The sequence below is a fragment of the Amphiura filiformis genome, unplaced genomic scaffold (genome assembly GCF_039555335.1).
Source record: "Amphiura filiformis unplaced genomic scaffold, Afil_fr2py scaffold_73, whole genome shotgun sequence".
Classification (NCBI taxonomy): Eukaryota; Metazoa; Echinodermata; class Ophiuroidea; order Amphilepidida; family Amphiuridae; genus Amphiura; species Amphiura filiformis.
Window position 1 is genome coordinate 325,255 of NW_027305537.1, and position 17,649 is coordinate 342,903.

The following is a 17,649-nucleotide window of genomic DNA, read 5'->3' on the forward strand; positions in this document are numbered from 1 at the left end:
ATAATGTGGAAATTAAATCTGTTTCAGTTCCATAGCATTATAATTATATTTATTTATGTTAAAATCTTTCTGCACTTAATTTCAAATTGCAGGTATGTTTTCATGAATGAAGATTTTAAATTATAAATTAGGTCTGTTTCCCCGGAAATATATTTTTAATTAGTTCAATATAGGTTCCTACTAATTCTACAGTCCCATAGCCTAATATCCATATAGCGAAATGTGCACTTGAACGAGGGTTCACTACCTAGGTAGGCCTATAGAGTGAAAGTGCAAAATATGCCTACATTACTTTCAACACAATTTTAGTATGGGGCCTATGGTGTTCTACGGGAGACCATCACTGAGCCAACTATGATAATTGTTATTTCTTTTTGCACGGCTTGGTGCCTTTCAGCTGTGGGGCCTGGGTCGATTATGAGTTCTGAATCTGATTTCTTATTTACAATGTTATTGATAGTCCTATAAACATAATTACGAGTATTATATCATAGAAGATACTCTGTTACAGAAATATTGTCACAAATTAAAATCAATTGTTATCAGGTAGGCATAGGCCTATTTATAGTTCCAACAAAACTCTTTTAACATCCCATCTTTTACCAATATTTTTGTAGGCCTAAAGAAAAAAACAATAATTAGCCAATTTCTTAAAGACAAATGTGCACACCAGCAAAACAAACGTGAGATATTTTTGGCCCCGTGCTGTGCATTCCACTCCCAGCGGTGTTTGCTGCCGTAATGAGTTATGACTAATACGCGAAAGCGCCGGGTGTGACATGGGTGTGACAGGATGTGTAAATGGTTGGGTGTGAAAGTGACGGGGTGCAAACTTCTCAGCATTCAGCTGTTATATTTACAAATCATATTCTCGCTGTATTCGGCCCCGAGTGTCATGTCAAAAATGCACATTTTCACCAAAACTAGGTAAGTCTTCATAAATCTAATGCTATGTACTTAAAGTGTATGAAATATAGACGAAATTGCGACGATTATATGAAAATTTTGACCTTCCGTATTGAAGATATAAATAAAGTTTCCCAAAAGGCATAAAAATTGTAAGCTCGTCGGAAAAAAATATTCATATTTACTGCCGGCAGTAGTGATTTTTAGCAAAAACGGTTGGAAATTTTTCCTAATCATGTGTGTTACCTGTCTGCAAAAGGTGTTTAATTTTCGGACTTCGAGGACTGTGAAATGTTAACAATATCAATTTTTAATAATTTGCCATAAAATTTGTATTATAGCGCCAATTTCAAAAAATCAAAATTATTTGATATCAGAAGGACATTCTTCATATTAAGAATGCAATTTGATGTGTCTGATGTGCTCTCAGGTCCCAAAATAAATACTGTGTCAACGTTGCTACCCCAGCCCTTAATTCGTTTAGCAAAAATGTCGCCGAATTTGAATTTCGTTCTGGTATACGAGAACGAAATTACAACAGTGGCCTATGGAGCAGTATACACTAAATCATGCATAACTCGCAAACGCAAAATCGGAATCAACTGAAATTTTGTGAATAAGCTTTTTTCGTGGATATCTACTTAACAATGCCATAAAAAGAGGATGCTAGGATCATGAAATCCTCCTTTAAATGTTATTAAAATATTTTGACCAACACCATAACGTTTTAAAATGTGTCTGTGTTTGCTGGGATGTATCGAGCCCTTACAGATTCGACGTTCTTTAAGGGTAGATGAGGTATTGTTGGTCGAAGCAACCAAAAAATCGATTTTCATTATCTAGATCAATATATTATTGAAAATTAACACCTTGATGTTTTGCAAAAGTTCATTCTACAAATCGTATACTTTGCAAACTTGCTTAAAGGAGTATTTCGTGATCCTAGCTTCCTCTTTTTATGACATTTTTCAGTACATATCCACGAAAGAAGCATATTCCCAAAATTTCAGTTGATTCCGATTTTGCGTTTGCGAGTTATGCATGATTATGTGTATTACACTGCTCCATAGACAATGCGTTGTAAATTCGTTCTGGTGCACCAGAACGAAATTCAAATTTCACGATATCTTTGCTAAACGAATTAATCTGCAAGAAATATTTTGTACATAAACATTATGTAGCCAGAGTATTCCAGTGATATAAAAATCTCAACTTTTTTTGAGAAAAGTGGGGATGAGGCTGTGGATCACGAAGTGCCCCTTTAATTTATTGTTGTCAATGAGTTATGTACGTTTAACAAAAGTGTTGTTGTTTCAGCCCTCTTTACAACGTAACTCAAGAACCGCAGCACCTATAAAAGTATATCTGTGATATTTTAATTCTTCTACACGCTCGTTGTGAATTGAGCAATGCAGTTTTTGCCAAAGCTCACTACCATTCGTAAGATGCTGTGAACTACCAAATCACAACAGTTTAAAATAATTAATAACCTTAAATATGAATTCCTCATCGAAACCGCAATTAGAGCTTATCAGCTTGCTTTGGGATTATCAGGAAGCTATACTGACCAGTGAAGCAGGCCAACCCATAATATTTATAATAACATTGGCTGGAATTTATTGAGCTGCATCCAAGATGTTTTTTCAAATATAAATTAAAGCCATATTATAACATTTTCATACAAAATAGATTAGTATTTCTTTTTCCATAAAATGTTAGCTTTTACTGTCAGATTTATCCCCATTTAAAGCCATATTATAACATTTCTGCAAAAATAGATTTATTTTATTTTCCATAAAATGTTAGCTTTTACTGTCAGATATGTCCCCTTTTAATTTTGAGCCGAACAAGTGAGGTAAAGCATAGAAAATTGGAATTTACTACTAGTGCCCATGCATGTTACTCCCGCGGTTGTAATACGGTACGATCCTCGGGGTGTGTCTGTATGTGTATCCCGCACGCCGTGTACGTGTAAAAACCAGAATTTAAAAATTTGTTGAGGGCGTTCTCCTCAGCAAATGTTATAATATGGCTTTAATCTTTATCCTCCTAGACGTCATACTGGATGTTCATCATAATCCCAAACACCGATGGTCTATACAAGTCAAATATCCCAGAATAAAAATTTATAACTAACAAATGACTTGAAGGTGGCCTTTTTAAACTTCGATCTCTTACTAAATTCAAAATAACCATTGAATGAAACAACTTTGGCAAAGAAACTTGGAATTTACTACCATCGCCGATGTCGCCAAGCGTATCACTTCTTCGGTCGTGTTATGGTATGATCCTTTGTTGTGTAGATCACCGTCCCGCATGCCATGTACGAACTGTGTTATGAACATCGTGTATGCGTTCTACTGATATTTCCATCGTAAGAATAAAACGACGGTTCCTGCGTTTTATTCAAAATCTCGGATTTTGACAAAACTACAGCACCTAAGGTCTTGATTTTTGCAGGGTATGTTGGTTTAATAAAGTAAAATATAATCGTGAAAAATTTTGAAAAATATTAAGGGCGTCCTCCTTAGCAAATGTTATAATATGGCTTTAATCTTTATCCTCCTAGACGTCATACTGGATGTTCATCATGAATTTACAGTACATAATGTTGCGCCTTTCACACATATTTTGAATTTTCATTGAAATTGCCTTATATTTTTAAACAACGTTTACATTTCTTTCACTTCTGGCAATTATCATGACTGTATTCACGTTAGCGCCTAATTAACGTTAGTGCCTATGACGTATATTTAGAGAATAAAGGGTTTTGTTTTTAGCCGATGGAGTGCATAACAACGAGGCGAAGCCGAGTTGTTTTACGTCAAAAATAAGATGTCGCATGTTTTATGAGACGATAGATGTACGACAGCGGCTAAAAACAATACCTTTATTCTCAGTCTTTTTAAAAACACTTCAATTCAAATAAATATATTAGTCATAAGTATACCAAATTTTAATCAAATTAAATCATCCTACAAGAAATTACCTAGGGCTTAGAATCGATCAGTCCTGTTGTTGCTAAGCACCTCCGATTGGTTCAAATAGCGCGTACGAGTATCGCGTCGACGCCCACGCGCTTAAGTGTGTGATATCGTGTCATATCACACGGGTAAGAACCAATAAGATTGCAGGAACTCTCCTAAGTGTTTAAGAATTTGAATTCCATCGCTTTTATTAGCAATGTGTAGTAGTGCTTCATGTAGGTTTGGTAATGAAGAAGCATACGTGTTCTGATTGGAAGAACCAATCATCACCACGCTGAACAGAATATTCTTTGATACATGCCAATACTTGTTGAAAAAGATCCTTTGGCGCGTCTCTGAATCTGATCGTATGAGTAAGAAAATCAAGCGCTAGATTGCCGTCTTCGCTTTCTTTCTCATCAAAACACCGAGTAATTTTACGATAACACGTGTAATTATCTATGTGATACGGGATGTGTAATTGACGCAATACATTGTGTACGTGGGCCGAGTCCCGGTGATGAGATGATGATGATGCGCTGTTTGGTGACCCATCCTGTGACGAAGTCTCAGAGCCAAAATAGGGGAATGTTCTCCACAGCTTTCCCGAACCTGTGTAGTCTGAAAAAAAAGGAGACAATATCATGAAGAAGAAGAATGTAATTGAACAATACTAATCTTCTGGGATTATCACGATGCAGTCATGTCTACAGTAGAATTCACCACGACCTTTGCAGGACTTAAACCCCATTAAAAGCTATTAAACCAAGATAACACTCATTGAAAACAGCTCAACTATGTTAAATCAGATCTTCTCTGGTTAAATCCACACACACATGTGTCTGTTTTGATCAATGAGCGGGTATTATAGTTTCAGTTGGGTGAACGATTATAAAGCAAACGCAAGGTAACAATTACTGCGTGGCCTTTGTTCACGAAATGAGACAATACTGTGCATATTGTTAACCACATTCTTGAAAATGAGAAACATAATGGCTGTGGGCCGTAACACGGTTTGGAAATAATTTCTTCATATTTTTGGTGTTATCTGTCGTTTACATATCCTTCCTAAAACACCAAAGTACAAATATTTCCAAACACCTAAATTAGCTAAAAATTTAGGACATGTTACAAAACTATATTTTCTAGAATTTCAGAAGAGTACTTTTAATATTAGCCGATTATTTTTCACACAGCGACGTTAACTAGGCAATGTACTATTACCTATAACATACACTAAAACACCAAAGTACGAATATTTCCAAACATCTAAATTAGCTAAAAATTTAGGACATGTTACAAAACTATATTTTCTAGAATTTTAGAAGAGTACTTTTAATATTGGGCGGTTATTTTTCACACAGCGACGTTAACTAGGCAATTATCCATACTTCTAATATACGCTATTTGTAGAGGTTACGCGTCAATGGTAAGAGCACTGTGTATTGTGTATAGGAAAACGGACAGTAACTGCAGTATGTTTAAATGAAACAATCATTGGCGATATACTCTGCTTTATCATAGTCAGATGTGTTGTAATAACTTTACATAAAGTCACACAAAGCATGGTGTTCGCATATCGCAGATCGGGATCAATATCAAACGTTCATGGAGAGACCAAATTTAGTCAATCTTCTGGGGTTTAAGTTGAACAACTCACCTGCGGTAATTGTTATCAACAGACTTCCACCCGGCGCCAGCATATCATAAAGACTTTGTAGTGCTTCCTGCAGGTTTTTGACATAGTACATGGAATTACATGCACTTATGAAGTGGTACTTAAAACTGCTTTCTTGTTGAAGTTTCACAAACTCTTCGAATGTACGATTTTGCCAATCAAATGTAAAATTCGTCGCCTTTTCTTTGATATTGTGCTGGTACTGTGTGAGTAAGTTTGCACAGGGCTCCACGACGCAGGTATGAATCTTTGGAAACTTGAGAAGTAGCTTATTCAGGAACACGAGTTCAATTTCACCTGTAAAAAATACAGATTTATTTAGACGGGATATGGATTGACAAGTAAGCTGCTTGTTATTTTGCCTATATTTTGTCAGGATTTCTCCTGTGGTTAGAAGTTTGACAGACTGCCAAATCTGGATTCGTCTCTTTGATAAATTCTCCTGGGATCAGCTCGTCAGATCCAGAGGGTAGAACAACAATTTGTAACGGTGATCAGCAAGATAAGTGAGCGAAAGTCAGTTAATGGCTGTTGCCATGCGCAACTCCAAACTTGCTTTGCTCTCCCTACCTAAGCACTCTTTCTCTCTGCATGCCCGTGCCTTTCTCCTGCATGCTACTTAATACCCTTTGCTTGCTTTGCTATTCTTACTATACTATATATATGGTTGTAGGCACAAGAGGTATTTCCATCTGCCCTCCTGTTCCTAATCGCCTCAATACAAGTGTTGAAGCAAGAGGTACCCCCAATTATACTACATAATAAAGCAGAAGAGGCCTTAAGTCAAATAAAGGACGACAATGTACAAGGCATCGATGAATTTATAAGTGACATAATCAAAGCCGGAGGAGATGAGACAATATTCTACAGCTCACAAAACTTAACAATCAAATACTGGAAACAAAGAAGACACCAAAGAAATGGAAAGAAGCAGATTGAAAGTTACGTTAGATCAAAATCAGCCTAGAGAGCAAGCAGATTCTAAGGGCAGATTCTCAGCCACAGATAACCTACATGCACTGAAGCAAGTGATTTAAAATCATATGAATACCTGTTCGATTTATATCTTGAATGCATAGATTATCAAAAGGCATTTGACTCCATAGAGCATACGGATATGTTTGATGCACTGAAAAATCGGAATGAAAGTTTCATCGGCATCGAAGAAGAAATATACAAGGGCTTACAAGCTTATACACAGATGCCACGTACCACCATATCGTCGGCCGCATCACATAGTGACGTATTCGACATTTTTAACATTTTTGAGAAAATTGGTATATTTGTTTGTTATGGTCTACTCTATATATTCACCATAAACCATGCCTCAAAGTGGCTTAATTAGTAAGATATTAATCAATTTAATTATGTCGTATTTGCAAAACCATGAAATGTGTGTATCACATAACGACGTATTTGCCGATCACCTATACTGCGCAAGCCCAGTATGTCGTATCTGCACAAAATTTGCCGTTTCACATAGTGAAGTATTATTCGCGACATATTTGTGCTACTTTGTCATTGCACGGTAAAATTGCTGTTTTGTGCTTTTCACATAGTGACGTATGTAGCAAATGAAAATCGCTAAATTTTCAAATTCGATTTTCTCGAAATGCGTATTTTGCAAATACGTCAGCATGTGATGCGGCCGACGATATAATATACATCTCGATAATGACGTTTCCAAGTAGTTAGTAGTAGTAGTATTATCAGATTATTATTATTATTATACTTTTTTAACTTACCTCTCCCACTTCCTACTCCTAAAACACGAAGCGGTTTACCATCGCTTCCGTCACCTATATTTGCGACCAGTTTCTCCACGACGTGCACATAGAATGTCTCATCTGTCCATTTATGCACAGCTTCTATATAGTTACCAATGCGCCTCCAGTAATTGAACGCTTTTGTGTAGTACGCTTGATCATTAAATATTGGAATGAGCGTAACTGATTTATCCGATTCGACCATGTTGATCGTGAAACTCTTATCAGAATCTATGCTGTTTTTTATGCCAGAAAAGACCAGACAAGACACCCGAGAAAAGACAAGACACCTTGAAGTTATTGTCTCGTCTGTGTTGTTTCCATATCGTTTTTCAAAATGGTGGTTGGCATACAAAAATAATATTATTACACCGTATACACGGCGTTATTGAACCGTGATCAACGACCAACATGCGCGGAACCAGTTTTGTGTTACAATGGACCGTCTGAACTGTCCGAGTTCAAGTGCACTGAACTGCGTTATAAGAAAACAAGAAATACATTAAAGGGATATGCCTCGCATCCTGTAGGAATTCATACCACCTTGCCCAAAATATTCAGTACGATAAACATGATAAAACGCCCAGCAAACACAAAACGTTTTCGACATCATTCGCAAAAGGTTATAAAAGGTTGTCAGAAAACGTTTAAATGTCGGGTTATATAAAGGGTATTATTAAGAGTATAAAACGTTTTTATAACCTTACAAAACATTTTTTGATAATCTACTGCTCACCAAACAAAAATGTTTTACAGAAAACGTTTAAATGTCGGGTTATATAAAGGGTATAAAAACGCTTTAATAACATTCCAAAAACATTCTTGAAAACTTGATACAAAACATTCTAAACAGAATGTTATTTTGGGGTTGAAAAAATATTTTGCGAAAAATGTTTTCCCAAAATATTTGCAATAACGTTTTAAAAACGTTTTCATGACCTTTATATAACCCGACATTTAAATGTTATTAAAGGGTTTTGAAAAAACATTTTAAGAACATTTCTGTGTTTGCTGGGTTCAAATATTTTAACATAATGTTATTTAAGTATTGACAAAATATTTGGCAACAATGTTTGCAAAAATAGTTTAAAATAACATTTTTTGAAAACATTTAAAAAATATTGTTGTAGTGTGTTTACATACAAAACGTTTTAAAACGTTATCATGACCTTTATAAAACCCGACATTTTAATGTTATTAAAACGTTTTTACCTAAACCAAAGGCCAAAATATAACTTATTTAAAACGTTTTTAAAACGTTTTTGTGTTTGCTGGGGTACACCATGTGTATTTCCCATGAACTAACACTTTTTCTTAAGTATTCAAAATATTATCATTATACAGAATACCAAACTAGTAGAGAAGCATTTAATAGCTTCTTGGTGAATATAATTTTGTAAAAGTTCTAAATTTAAAGTGGAAACCCCACTGCATCTGAGACGAAAATACCAACAGGGATCGCAAGCACGACCCAATTCACCCGTGTGCAATGGGCCAGGTCTGTTACGGCTTTATGTGCATGCTCAGATCAATCAACCCAATTTCCGCTGCAATAACTATATAATTGTACCTACCCAGCAAACACAAAACGTTTTCGACATCATTCGCAAAAGGTTATAAAAGGTTGTCAGAAAACGTTTAAATGTCGGGTTAGATAAAGGGTATTATGGGTATATTAAGAGTATAAAACGTTTTCATAACCTTAAAAAACATTTTTTGATAATCTACTGCTCAGCAAACAAAATTTTTTAATAATTCGGCTCAGTAGTTCTAGAGTTATTTTTGTTATTAAAACGTTTTAATCAAACCATAAAGTTTTAAAAGGTGTCTGTGTTTGCTGGGATGTATCAAGCCCTTACAGATTCGACATTCTTCAAATATGAATTCCTCTTCGAAATCGCAATTAAAGCCATATTATAACATTTCTTTAAAAATAGATTAGTATTTATTTTCCATAAAATGTTAGCTTTTACTGTCAGATATGCCCCCTTTTAATTTTGAGCCGAACAAGTGAGGTAAAGCAAAGAAAATTGGAATTTACTACTAGCGCCAAAGGCGCCAATGCATGTTACTCCTACGGTTGTAATACAGTACGATCCTCTGGCGTGCGTGTATGTCCCGCACGCGTTATTTCTTTCTGCAACCATAATGGGCCGCAATGCGATAACACATAGTACATACATGTAATTATAGGCCTATGAGGCTAGATATAACACGAGTTTATTACCATTATTATTTCCTCTTACTTAATAAAATAAAAAGCAATCGATAGAATTAAAATTCTACAACGGTTTACCTGGGGGTTCGAACCCACAATCTATGTATCCATAGTCTAATGCCTACACGACTGTGCTATGATTCGTTGTGCCAGAAAGGTGTTTGTTTATGATACTTATTGATTACGGAATAAAGTGCATACACAATATACTATTACTAGTATATTAGTACTAATAAATACGTATATAATCCTAACCCTAACCCTAATCCCTAACCCTAACCCTTACCCTAACCCTTACCCTAACCCTAACCCTTACCCTAAACCCTAACCCTAACCCTAACCCTAAACCCTAACCCTAAACCCTAAACCCTAACCCTAACCCTAAAACCCTAAACCCTAACCCTAACCCTAACCCCTAACCCGTACCGTAACCCTAACCATAAGACCCTAACCCTGACAATAATGAACCTTGCCTCGGACTATGCGGTTAGTGATATATTGCGGCCCATTATGGTTGCAGAAAGAAATTAAGCGTCCCGCACGCCGTGTACGATGTGTTATGAACAACACATACGCGTTCGACTAATATTTCTATCGTAATAATAAAACGACGGTTCCGGCGGTTTATTCAAAATCACGGATTTTGACAAAACTACAGCACCTAAAGTCTTGATTTTTGCAGAGAATCTTTGTTTATTAAAGTACATTACAATCGTGTAAAAACCGGAATTAAAACATTTTTTGAGGGCGTTCTTCTCAGCAAATGTTATAATATGGCTTTAAAGATTATCAGCTTGCATTTCCCTAGCAGAATAAAATTCCACATTAGCACAAGAAGTACCACAACAATTGGGATTATCAGGAAGTTATATATTTGACCAGTGCCACTGGAATTTGTTGAGCTGCATCCAAGATCTTTGAGGTGTTGCCAAAGTTTAGGCCAAACAAATAAATTGTTTGGTTGTACTACAACTGGTCCAAAAAGGTCGGTCGGTCGGATTTCTTTTTTATTTATATGGCCTTGTGGAAGCAAAAGAGGCAAAGCAAGTTAAAGACAACGTTTAAGGTTGTTTCATGGTGTTTAGGTTTATTAAACACTTATGCAGTTGTACAGCTAGGCTGTCGATTTCCGTTTAATGGTCTAAACGGTTTAAACGGTAAAAAAAATCAGCTGTTTAAACGTTAAAAAACAGCTCTATGTTCTCTCAATTCAATGCTCATCAATAAATGTAAAAGTAATCAAAATGTACAACTTTATCCAACTTAGAATAAAAATAACAATTTTCTTTTAGTAGCAGTATTTCTCCGGTTTCCAACCTTGAATAACAATTAATTTAGGGCCTACAACTTCTTTTTTCAATTTTTGTAAAAAAAATAATGGGTCGGCCTCAAAAATCGGGTCGGTCGGTGGAGTACAACCAAACAACCTTTTTTTGGCCTTATGGGATTACCACTTTTCATTTTTGACTATAAATTGAGCTTTATCTTCTTAGACGTCACGCTGGATGTTATTTAAATAGCATTACTACTATACAAGTCATGGCTGTTCATCTTGAATTTACAGTACACAATGTTGCGCCTTTCACATATATTTTGAACTTTCAATACAATTGCTTTAATTTAAACATTTTTAAACAACGTTTTTAAACATTTCTGTGCTTACTGGGTAGTCAGTTCTGGCAATTTTCATGATTGTATTCACGTTGACGCCTATAATGTATAATTTGAATTCCATCGCTTTTATTAGCAATGTGTAGTAGTGCTTCATGTAGGTTTGGTAATGAAGAAGCATACGTGTTCTGATTGGAAAAACCAATCATCATCACGCTGAACAGAACAATCTTTGATACATGCCAATACTTGTTTAAACAGATCCTTTGGCGCATCTCTGAATCTGAGTGTATGAGTCAGAAAATCAAGCGTTAGATTACCCTCTTCACTTTCTTTCTCATCAAAACACCGAGTAATCTTGCGATGACACTTGTACGTATCTATGTGATACGGGATTTGTAATTGACGTAATGCATCGTGTACGTCGGCCGAGTCCCGATAATGAGGTGATGGCGATGCGGTGTTTGGTGACCCATCCTGTGATGAAGTCTCAGATCCAAGATAGGGGAATGTTCTGCATACCTTTCCCGAACCAGCGTAGTCTGCAAAAAGAAGAAAAGGTGATTATGAAGAAGAAGAAGATTGGGCAATTCAGAAGAAGATGAAGAAGAAGAAGAAGAAGAAGAAGAAGAGAAGAAGAAGAAGAAGAAGAAGAAGAAGAAGGAGGTAAACTGGACGATTTGCATTGGGCAATTCGATAATGAAAGCGTGTACACATTCAAAAAAGTAATTGAATATTAATAATCTTCGGAGTTTATTAAAATGAAACAATCATTGGTGACGTACTCTGTTTAATCATACTCAGGTTTTGTGTGATATATTTATATAAATCACACATTTAAAAACAAATGTCTATCAAATTGGGTGACTCTGACTGAGCACGATGTTCGTCCCATATCGCACATGGGGATCAAAATCAAACGTTCGCTGAGAGACCAAATTTAGTCAATCTTCTGGGGTTTAAGTTGAACAACTCACCTGCGGAAATTGTTATCAACAGAATTCCACCCAGCGCCAGCATATCAGAAAGACTTTGTAGTGTTTCGTTCAGGTTCTTGACATAGTACATGGAATTACATGCACTTATGAAGTGGTACTTAAGACTGTTTTCTGGTTGAAGTTTCACAAACTCTTCGAATGTACGATTTTGCCAATCAAATGTCAAATTCGTCGCCTTCTCTTTCATATTGTGCTGGTACTGTGTGAATAAGTTTACACAGGGCTCTACGACGCAGGTATGAATCTTTGGAAACTTGAGAAGTAGCTTCTGCAGGAACACAAGTTCAATTTCACCTGTGAAAATTACAGATATATTCAGACGGGATATTAAGTGACAAGTAAAATGCTTCTTAATTCATTTATTTTTGTATTTATGATGTTTAAAATCAATTATTATTTATGGTTTAATGGTTTGTGTCGTAGGTTAGATACAAATATCGGATGGTTACAAATTGGGAAACTAATAGACTATACCTAACTTAACTACCAGCAATAGATTGTGTTACAATCTTAAGGGGGTACTACACCCCTGCCCAAATTTGTGCTTATTTTTGCATTTTTCTTAAAAATTATAGCGTATTGGGGACAAGTAAGATATGTATATTATAGGGGCAAGGACTACAACTACTGCACTGTAAATTTTATTTCAGCACAGACAACAGTTGTGGGGTTACAGTCAAAAATGAGGGAAAAACAGTATTTGATCAATAAATCAATAACTACTTGCTTTGACAGTGAGTTGCTGAATTTTTAGTACAGTAGTTGTAGTCCTTGCCCCTATAATATACATATCTTACTTGTCACCAATGTGCTATAATTTTTGAGAAAAATGTAAAAATAGGCATAAAATTGGCCAGGGGTGTAGTACCCCCCTTAACAACAGTGGCGTAGATTTCTTTTTGACATGGGGGCGGGGTGGTGTTGGAAAAAAATTCTTAAAGTATAGTGAATCTAGCACCTTTTGGCAACAACATAATGTTACGGTACAAATGCGCGCGGAGTGTGCGAAAAGTTTTGCCATATTTAAGCTAAAGTGGTGAAATGTGGTGTAAAAGTGGGATACATGTGCGCGAGGCGCGCGAAAATTTGTACTTTTTTAGCTTAAATGGCCAAATATCAGGTTAATTTGGTCGGAAACCCACATACAGGCGTCAACATTAGGAGGTAGGGGATGATTGTATGGGCCATCCCCCCTGACAATCCCTGACAATATATTGGGGGATTTATCCCCATCCCCCCCGGATCTACGCCTATGCTTAGCAATATATGTTTAAATTCAATATACGGTGAACCCACTTATTGAATGAACGCATATATATATTCATATACTGTACTCCTTTTCGCAGATTTTCCTTCGTTTAGTTCTGTGAAGTTCATAACGGCTTCGGGTTTGTTATCCCTTATGCTACCCCATTGAGACAATTAGACACGGCTGCAATTTTATTAATAGTCCATTTCTTGTTTTCCAACAATTTTGGTATTTGGTTTGTTGTGTGCATTTTATTGTATCATTTCTCATATCGTTATTGAGTTTGCCATACTGCTAAATCTGGGTTCGTCTCCTTTTCAAATTTATATTACGCATAGATTGTCTTGGATTGTTAATAGCGAATAGTCTTGGGATCAGCTTTCATAATGAATTTGTAAACGCTCTTTCAACAAAGTCATTGTTCATTGAATTTTCAACTATATGACAAACAGGCGAAAATCATGAAAATAGTAACATTTCGCACAAGATTTGCAATTTAACTCTCTTCACGCGGGTGTCGACTGCAGACGACAAGTTTCAATTTTTTTTAAAGTCAAAAATTTCAGAAATGTGAATTTTCATGACCATATTTGGAATCAGCATGAAAAATGCATTAAAATGAGTACAAACAAGCCTACTATTGGTTCAGTGGTTCTTAAGAAGCTTTTGATATTTTGAGACAATACCTGAAAACTTGGACTTTTTATGTTGAAGCCCATGGCTAGCATGCAGAGCATGAAAGAAAATTGGCCATTGCTCATTGATATGAATCGAATAGATAAGGACAATCATGACAATGTCAGTGTGCTCTTTCATTTAATGACATAAAATTTGAAAAATTACATTTTGGTCAAAATTGTGCATGAATAGGTTATTTTCAACAGAGTTACCACATTCGCCTTGCTATGACGATTAGCATTTCGGGGACTTCGTGAGGGGTCGGTTTGTACGCCGGGCGTTGGTGGTTTTTGAATCACATAGTAAGTGTATTACCCTTTGCTCTCAGTCTATTTTTTTTTGGTTCTGTGCCCATGTCGTTTCGGTGGTTTTTTTAAGCCAGTTTTTGTTTCTTTTATCACGCTGTTCAGTGCACTTGAACTCGTACAGTTCAGCCGGTCCTTTGTAACACAAAACTTTAACCATTCGGCACGTGCCGGTCGATAGTCAAGGTTCAATGTCGCTGTGTATATACCGTGTAATAATATTACGTTCGTAAACCACCATTTTGAAAAACGATATGAAGACAACACAGGCGAGACAATATTAACTTCAAGGTGTCTGATCTTCTCATGGTATAGTTTTCTGACATACGATAAGAGCATAGATTCTAAAAAAGAGTTCCATGATCAACATGGTCGAATCGGATAAACCAGTTAGGCTCATTCCAATTTTTAATGATCAAGCGTACTACACAAAAGCGTTAAATTACAGAAGGCGCACAAGTAACTATGTTGAAGCTGTGCAAAAATGGGCAGATGAATCATTTTGTGGGCACGTCCTGGAGAAACTGGTCGGAAATATAGGTGACGGAAACGATGATAAACCGCTTTGTGTATTAGGAGTAGGAAGTGGGAGAGGTAAGATAAAAAGCCCGGGATAAACGTATAATAATAATAATGATAATAATAATAATAATAATACTAACTACTACTACCACGACGACGACTACTACTACTACTACTACTACTACTACTACTACTACTACTACTACTACTACTACTACTACTACTACTACTACTACTACTACTACTACTACTACTGCTACTGCTACTGCTACCTGCTACTACTGCTACCTTTACTACTTTCAATCTGCTTTGGATAATTTTCGTAAACATCTTATAAAAATGTGAAAAGGCTGATTGGGTGGTAGTTTTTGATGTCTGCCTTCTTCATTATAAAGTTTTGTCTCATCTCATCCTGCTTTGATTATGTCACTTGTAAATTCATCAATGCCTGGTGCCTTGCTGTCCTTCATTTGACTTAAGGCCTCTTCTACTTCATTGTGTAGTATGGGAGGTACCTCTGTTGCTTCAACACTTGTATATAAACTGGCCTCAAATAGAAACTTATAATTTTTCACAAGGTCGTATCTTAAAATCTTTTACATAAAAATTAACAAAAAGTGCACACAGGATTACTTCAATACTCTACTCTAAACACATGTCAGTAACCAAGCAGTTGTCCGACTGACAACAGCAAAATGCACTGACATGGAACACCTTCCTGGACCAAAATTCACATCCCAACAGATTTCTTTCAACAGATTATTCGCCTGTACATGAACAAAAATTAAACACAGGATAACTTCAATACTCTACCCTAAACACATGTCAGTAACCGAGCAGTTGTCCAACTGACACAACAGTAAAATGCACTGACACGGAACTGCTTCCGGGACCACATTCACAGGCGAATAATTGGAACCCAACAAAAGAAATCTGTTGTGATGTGAATTTTGGTCCAGAAAGGTGTTCCATGTCAGTGCGTTTTGCTGTTGTGTCAGTTGGACAACTGCTTGGATACTGACATGTGTTTAGAGGAGAGTGTTGAAGTAATCCTGTGTGCAATTTTTCTTCATTTTTATGGAGAGGATTTTAAGATATGACCTTGTGGAAAATTATAAGTTTCTTTTTGAGGCCAGTTTATATTAAGGTCCTTTGGTTTACCTTTCTCTTGAGTTTGTTGAAGTATACAGGTCTTGGTAGAATTCTGCACATATTTGCATAATTTCTGACCTGTATCATGTGGTAGTTCCATCTTTGTGCTTAAAGTAATAATTCTTGACTTTTTGCAGTCCAGTGATAGTTTTTAGGCTTTTTCCAAAATCTTGAGTATGCTTGCATGTTTTCGCTTTCTTGTTCTTTCTCTTCTCTTCTTCCTTACAGTTTTTGTAATTTCAGCATATTCAATCTTCTCAGCTCTTGATTTGCTTGTTAAGTTCTGAGAGCTTTTCTTCTTGTATCAAGGTCTTCAATTGTTTTATCCTCCTGTATGATAACTTCACAGTTATTCACACTTCCTTTTTTGGCTGTATAATATGTATATCTGATTGCTGCTTACTCCATTTGGACTTTCCCATGTCCAATACCTCTTTTTGTCTTTTTTGAAGAAAGTGTTGGCTATCATGAGTTTCTGTTCTACGGCAAACTCAAGGAGTGTTTCTCCTCTCTCGTTTGTTCTCCAACTTCCCCAACATTGACTCGTCTCCGTTATTACATTCTCCAACCTTGCCATTGAGAGCACCCATATCAATGGTGTATTTACCTTTGTTGTCTTTAATGGCTTTATCAGTGTCTTCATAAAACTTCTCTATTTCTACATCTTCATATAAATAAGTTGTAGGGGCGTAAACCTGTATCACCCTGTTTGAATAGCTACCTTTATATAATCTTTGAAAATAAAGTGGATGAGGAAACCCACTCCTCTTGCATTTACATTGTCCTCCGTTTTACCATGATTGAAAAGCCATGCGCCTCTCTTTAGTTGTATTAGTCTTTCGCCTTCCCTTCGTGTTTCTGCCAGACCAATAACTTTCCACTTGAAACTCTTTAGATCTTCATCTTTAAACGTTCTCACATTATAAGTACATAAGTGAATTGTAGTCATTTTCCCAGTTTCAATACTCCCTTCAACCTCACATCTTCCTTTCGGCTTTGACTGTACGGTTTCATCTAAAGGATGAGCTCCTGAGCGGCCACTGGATCGTACAATTTCGGTGCCCATTTCAGTCTTTTTTGCTTACCCATAATGCTTGAAAGGTATCATAAATCGACGCGTTGGTAGGGCTTGTAGCTGATTGAGGTTTTCTGTCAGGGTTACCTCTGCCCTTATTCACTTTCTATAAGCAACCCTGGCGACTTTTAGGCTTGTTGTCCTTGAATGAAAATGTCTTACAGCTGAAAATACTATACCTTCCAGCCTTTAAGTCACAGAATATTGCCCCATTGCAATCTTTGTTGGTAATTACAGAGGCGATTAGGAACAGGAGGGTTGATGGAAATACCTCTTGTGCCTACAACCATATAATAGAATAGCAAAGGCAAGCAAATGGTAAGTAGCATGCAGGAGAAAGGCAAGGGCATGCAGAGAGAAAGAGGGGTTAGGTAGGGAGAGCAAAGCAATTTGGAGTTGCGCATGGCGACCGCCATTAACTTTCGCTCACTTATCTTGCTGATCACCGTTAAAAATTGTTATTCTGCCCTCTGGATTTAAAGAGCTGATCCTCAGGAGAATTTATCAAAGAGACGAATCCAGAT

The 17,649-nt window shown here is 36.4% G+C and overlaps 2 protein-coding genes across 2 annotated transcripts; both read right to left on the bottom strand.

Annotated features, from left to right (window-relative positions):
* Positions 1-3,838: 3,838 nt before the first annotated feature.
* On the bottom strand, positions 3,839-7,736 carry LOC140144693 (histamine N-methyltransferase-like). The gene is made up of 3 exons (XM_072166502.1): positions 7,296-7,736; positions 5,533-5,847; positions 3,839-4,493 (listed from the first exon to the last, which is right to left on the bottom strand). Exons 1-3 carry the CDS (start codon positions 7,519-7,521, stop codon positions 4,105-4,107), a joined length of 930 nt encoding a protein of 309 aa, XP_072022603.1. The 5' UTR covers positions 7,522-7,736; the 3' UTR covers positions 3,839-4,104.
* Positions 7,737-11,298: 3,562 nt separating this feature from the next.
* Positions 11,299-16,150, bottom strand: LOC140144698 (histamine N-methyltransferase B-like). Its single transcript, XM_072166508.1, has 3 exons — positions 16,060-16,150; positions 12,124-12,438; positions 11,299-11,687 (listed from the first exon to the last, which is right to left on the bottom strand). Exons 1-3 carry the CDS (start codon positions 16,148-16,150, stop codon positions 11,299-11,301), a joined length of 795 nt encoding a protein of 264 aa, XP_072022609.1.
* Between the last annotated feature and the right edge of the window lie 1,499 nt (positions 16,151-17,649).